The sequence below is a fragment of the Dipteris shenzhenensis genome, chromosome 30 (assembly GCF_047967505.1).
Source record: "Dipteris shenzhenensis isolate YYH24624 ecotype China chromosome 30, Dip_SZ_1.0, whole genome shotgun sequence".
Taxonomy (NCBI): Eukaryota; Viridiplantae; Streptophyta; class Polypodiopsida; order Gleicheniales; family Dipteridaceae; genus Dipteris; species Dipteris shenzhenensis.
In genome coordinates this window covers 1,725,436-1,731,168 of record NC_141625.1, presented here as the reverse complement: position 1 = coordinate 1,731,168, position 5,733 = coordinate 1,725,436, and the positions used below count along the sequence as shown (strand labels likewise).

General features: G+C 44.4%; 1 protein-coding gene across 1 annotated transcript; it reads right to left on the bottom strand.

The window, feature by feature from the left end:
• Positions 1-2,370: 2,370 nt before the first annotated feature.
• On the bottom strand, positions 2,371-5,109 carry LOC147881596 (G-type lectin S-receptor-like serine/threonine-protein kinase At2g19130). The gene has a single exon (XM_087401213.1). It carries the CDS (start codon positions 4,978-4,980, stop codon positions 2,371-2,373), a length of 2,610 nt encoding a protein of 869 aa, XP_087257339.1. The 5' UTR covers positions 4,981-5,109.
• Between the last annotated feature and the right edge of the window lie 624 nt (positions 5,110-5,733).

Here is a 5,733-nt window from a genome sequence, read left to right as displayed (position 1 = left end):
TACGAATGAGGACTATAGATATGCGTTTGAGCATGGCACATGAGCTCTCTTTGAGAGGTTGGATCATAGGGGAGTACCCATTGAATGGTAGTTGAAAGTCACCATGTAAGTCTTTGATCCTCCTTGTTCTTGATCACGTTTCACCTTTCCATTTTTACAGTCAAGCTTTAGTTATATTTCCTAAATTGTTTCATGCAACATTCTTAGGGCATGGCCAACCTGTGTGAAGACATAGGCGAAGACATCACGTGAGGAGACAAGATCGGAGGTGCAAGAGGTAAGAGCAAAGATTGACATGATCAAGAAGAGGAAGAGGAGGAGGAGGAGGAGGAGGAGGAGGAGGATCAATAGTTTAGTGTAGATTCTTCCATGCTTCAGGATTTTGCAATTTTGTACCTCTCATTCATTTTGTATTACCCTCTTTGAAAGGGAACTTTGTAATAATACATGATGTGAGAGCTTTTGGCAATTTTGCAATTTTGTAGCTTGGATGGCACATATTTATTTTTATATTACCTTGTTTTTAAAGGGAAATTTTGTAATAACCAAGTTTCCACAAGCTTGACTTTGGGTAGGGTGTTGGAATCAATGGACCAAAAAGAACAATTGCAAGCCTTGTTTCATATGAAAGCAAGCCACAGCCTTATCTTCTTGGGAAACATCGAAAGAGCTCAGTCGCCTCTAGTTATCTTATTGTTATCTCAATCGCCTCTAGTTATCATAGTTTTGTGCACAGGAGATTTAGGATCAATAACTTTTGGTTTGAACCCTTAGTAGTGATGAGTTGTGTTTGAATGTACTTTATATTATTCCTTAGTAAATTTCTATTGCATGTACTGTGACTATCAATAAAATCTTTATCACTTGTTATGTGACTATCAAGCTAGCTATCATTAGAAGCGTGTCTTTGGCTGCCCTCCCTTCTCTCCCTCTCATCTCCTCCATCCTCCTCCCCCTCCCTTTTCAATGCAAATTCTGATGGGAGAATATGTGTTTCCAATACTATGACAATGATTATGTCAACATTTGGGCTTTTGGATATACTTTCCTACCTATAAGAACTTAGCAATTTATATGTTAATATTAGGTTAGGTTAAGGTTAACCCAAGTTTCCACAAGCTTGACTTTGGGTAGGGTGTTGGAATCAATGGACCAAAAAGAACAATTGCAAGCCGTGATTCATACGAAAGCAAGCCACAACCTTATCTTCTTGGGAAACATGGAAAGAGCTCAGTCGCCTCTAGTTATCTTATTGTAAATCTCAATCTGGAGGAGGTACTTCAATAAATGTTGTTGGCTCTCGAATTATTAAATGTTTCAATGGGAAATCATATTGTGCCTTGCAAGGATTTTGTGACCCCTTGGTACATTTACTGGAGCTATCATGCTTGGTAAGAGGTGGATCCAAGTTTCAAATCACCAAATTAATTAGCATGAAGGGATAGCCACCTTCAAAACACAACCAACTTAAAGATCAAGAACTACACCTCAATAATTATTGCTATGTGAAGATTTTTAATGTCTGAAAGTACTAATCTTTACCAATTATCAAAGCAAGTGCATCAATATTAGCTTCAACACCCCCATTTTGATTCTCAACAAGAACCATTACAAGATCCAAAAAGATGGATGCTACCAAGTAAATGTGGAGAGACCCAAGGATACTTCAAATTTGAGTCGTGCATATGGATTCCTAAGAAACCTCAGCATCGAAAGTCAAACTGTCATGCAAACAACAGAGAAAGTGATGATGTCAAATAAATAAAGTGCACTACCATTGGACCCCAACCATTACATCAAGCCTAGGGTTATTACCTAGAGAACACTACCATTGGAACCCAACCATTACAGCAAGCCTAGGGTTATTACCTAGAGAACACTTCTATCTAGATATCTAATGTACATTGTACAAACTCATCCTCTATGTGCATCAACAATAATTTCATTAACAAGGTGCAAAGTAGGAGTGGAGACCCATGAATCTACACCAGTCACCATCAAGTGAGAGGCAACAAAAATTAGTAAGCCTAATGCAAATGAAAAATCAAGGCCACCCTACCTTAACAAATGTAGTTACATAAGAACATACTCTTGCAAGGACAAGGGCAAAGCGACATTAGTTCAGGACTACGTAAGTGCAACATCTACCTTCTATCGAGTAGAGACATAAGAACTTATTCCGAAAAAAGGGATAGTGCCCCAAGAACTTATTTGACCAACGATAAATCAAAATGTCAACAATAACAACACATCATCTCCAAGGAAAATGCTAGTTGCATAAGAATTTACCAACAAGGAAATAAAATTCACTTTGAAAGCCCCATATGGAATTTCCTTATTGAGAATTGTTCCAATGTTGAGGAGGCTAGTTTACTGCACATGGGAAGGGGCAAAGAGATGCAACAAGGGCGTTGTAGAAGAAGAGTTGCCTTCAAAGTTGGTAGTAGAGGTGCACATGTGGACATGAGATGAGGAGGAGGTTGTGAGAGAAGAATCAGCGGTAGCAGCAAACGAGCTAGTGGACATTGTAGCTTCAGAGGTAGGACATGATGAGAAGCCATCAAAGGAGAGAGAGGAGAGAAGGGGAGGTGGAGGGACATCGATCACACCCTCAAGCATCTGGACCAAGGTAGCCATGGTAGGCCGAGTCGCAGGCTGTGACTGGACACACCAGAGGGCTATACTCACCAGACGTTTGAGGCTGGCAAGGGGCACGCTTCCTTGAAGGCGTGTGTCGAGCAATTGGGCGAGGTCATGGCCATGCTCCTCGGCTAGAACAATAGGGTGGGAGTCATGCATGGGTGCTGGTGGCAAAGCAAGGATGGCGGCCGCAACACGCATGGCCCAAGTGGGCAAGTAGCCAACATCGCCATCGAGGCACCGTCGACCGCTCACTAGTTCGAGCAAGACGACACCGAAGCTGTAAACATCGATACGAGGGGTGATGGTGGGGTCACGGAGCCACTCTGGAGCAAGATAACCCCTGGTTCCTTTGAGGGTGGTCATGGCGAAGCTCTGGTGACCACCTGGCACAAGCTTGGCGAGGCCGAAATCTGCCACCTTGGCACCCATGTGGGAATCGAGAAGAATGTTCTCTGGCTTCACATCGCAATGCACGATCCTCTCTTCAGATTCATGATGAAGGTAAGCCAGGCCTCTGGCTGTTTCCAATGCTATTCTGCACCTCATCTCCCAATCAAGCACCTCCCTTGAAGAATCTGTTTTCGATTTCGATTCAAACAGCCATTTGTCCAAAGATCCGTTGGCCATGTGCTCATACACCAGTAGCCTCATCCCTTCTTCCATGCAGAATCCTCTCAGCCTCACTAGATTCACGTGCGATATGCTCCCAATAGTTGCAACTTCCGCCCGAAATTGATCCCAGCTCTGATCCTGCGCTCCTTCCAGTTTTTTGACGGCTACTTTGATCCCAGACGGAAGAACACCTTCGTACACTGTCCCAAAACCTCCAGCACCTAGTTTGATGGAGAAGTCTTTGGTTGCAGCTTGGAGATCTCTGTATGAGAACCGTGGAGGAAGTCGAGGAAGCTCAGTTAAGAAAAGTTCCTCTGTCCCCGACGTTCCCCGGCGTGTAGTCTTTCTGTAACAGCAAAAGGCCAGCAACAAAGACACTACAGCGAATGCTGCAATTCCACCTACGATTCCTATCACTTCCCATTTCTTGGAGGAGTCTCTCTCGGCGACAATTTTGAGGAAGAGAAGCTGAGTGCCGTTTCCAGCTTTTGACACCGTCTGCAGGGCCGAGAAAAGCGAGCATGAACTAGTCCTGGAATCATAGAGAGCAGCCGTGCAGCTGCAGTTTTCCAAACACGATGTCTGGCATTCCTTGAGAGACTTGGGTGAAAGGGCGGACATCTGAGGATGAAAGGAGACGTTCACAGTGACCAAGGTAGACCGCTTCGACGAGATGCAGCCGGCATTGTTTCCAAAATTGCTCGATGGCTCACATCCTGTGAAACCTGTTGGACAAGTGCACAGAGCAGTCGCGGGATCGCATATACTGAATTGATCTCCACAGTGATAGGGGTTTTCGCAGGCACCCATTGATGAGTTATAAAAGAGTGTCCAATTACTGCCATTCCAGTAATATGCCAGCAAGTTGCCGAATCGATTCCCTATATTGAGTACTCTCCCCGTGCCGTGCGGTACTGCTTTAATTGTAGGACGTAAGGTTCCAAGAACCGTCGACTGGTTGTCATAAAAAATTATGCCATCCTCTATGGTTGCATAAGCTACTGGCGTCGATTTGGAATCTACACCGTAACTCCAATATACGAAAGGCGTGCTAGTGTTATTCCCGTTCGTGTAAAGAAATAGGCGACCCTGGCTGCCTAATTTCATGCCATACTTTCCTGCAACACTGAACTGGGCTTTCGCGTACAGAACTGGAAGCGAAGAAAAGAGTGTAGTGTTTGTGGTAAAATTCATGCCTGATGCAACGTAGAAAACTGGACTCTGCTGGAAACTCTGCCACACAGGGCGTCCCTGTGCACCTCTCAAAACCAGATTGCCAGACTCCTCCAAGATCAAGCTTCGGACGCCCCATCCGGCAGTGCCGGTACTCCAAGACGTGCGGCTTCCGTCGGACTGCAGTGACAAATCGCCGCTGTCACTTAGGTTCAGTTGACAGGTAGTGGCTGCCAGCGGATTCGCATTATTGGCAGCCCAAAGCTGCGGCCAGGTTCCTATTTTCGTGTTGCTCACTCCAGCCATGCAGTAAGTGCCGGTATTGTCTTGCCAGACTCCAAGCTCCAAGATATAGCTACCATTGGAAGATTCCAGCAGAGGGAGGTTTTCACCGACCTTAGGGCTACCCTCAGGCGGCAATAGAGAACCTAAGGAAACGGATGTTTTGTTGGAGGGACAACAAGGGATGTCTTGTTGGGCGATGGCGGGCGACAGGAAGGAGAGCAGAAATGGGACAAGGAGCGTAGAAAGGAACGTAGGGGCAGACTTCATGGCGGTGAAGGAGCATGGGTCTCTAGAGAAGGAGAACTCAATGCATCACATTGAAGCTCAAAAGCAGAAAAAGTCTTCGAAAAACTCAAGGTCTATGAGAGTGATACAACGAGCTGAAGGGTGGAGGTGAAGAGATATAACAAGATGACTGAGGGACGAGTTGAGTTGATTTGGAAGAGAGAGAGAGAAAGAGAGACTAGTAGATTTGTCAGCATTTGGGAAGAGAGAGAGAGAAAGAGAGACTAGTTGATTTGTCAGCGCAAAAGTTACATGTGCTTTTACAATCCAAATTTCAAGACACTATGGCCATGCTGTAATGAAAGGAAGAGAGTCGTTGAGGTAGTACTAAAGAAAGGCAACCTAACCAGGTGGCAAAACACTATGGCCCTTCTTTAATAAAAACAGCAGTAGTTGGGATAAAGACTACATTTAATGTCCCTTAATAACTAGCACGCTTTAGTGAAAGAAAGAGTACTTGAGGTAGTACAATGACTCTTGTACTAAAAAAAGACAACCTTTAGTGCCCTTTAGTGACACTATGGCCATGCTTTAATGAAAGGAAGAGAATCGTTGAGGTAGTACTAAAGAAAGGCAACCTAACCAGGTGGCAAAACACTATGGCCCTTCTTTAATAAAAACAGCAGTAGTTGGGGTAAAGACTACATTTAATGTCCCTTAATAACTAGCACGCTTTAGTGAAAGAAAGAGTACTTGAGGTAGTACAATGACTCTTGTACTAAAAAAAGACAACCT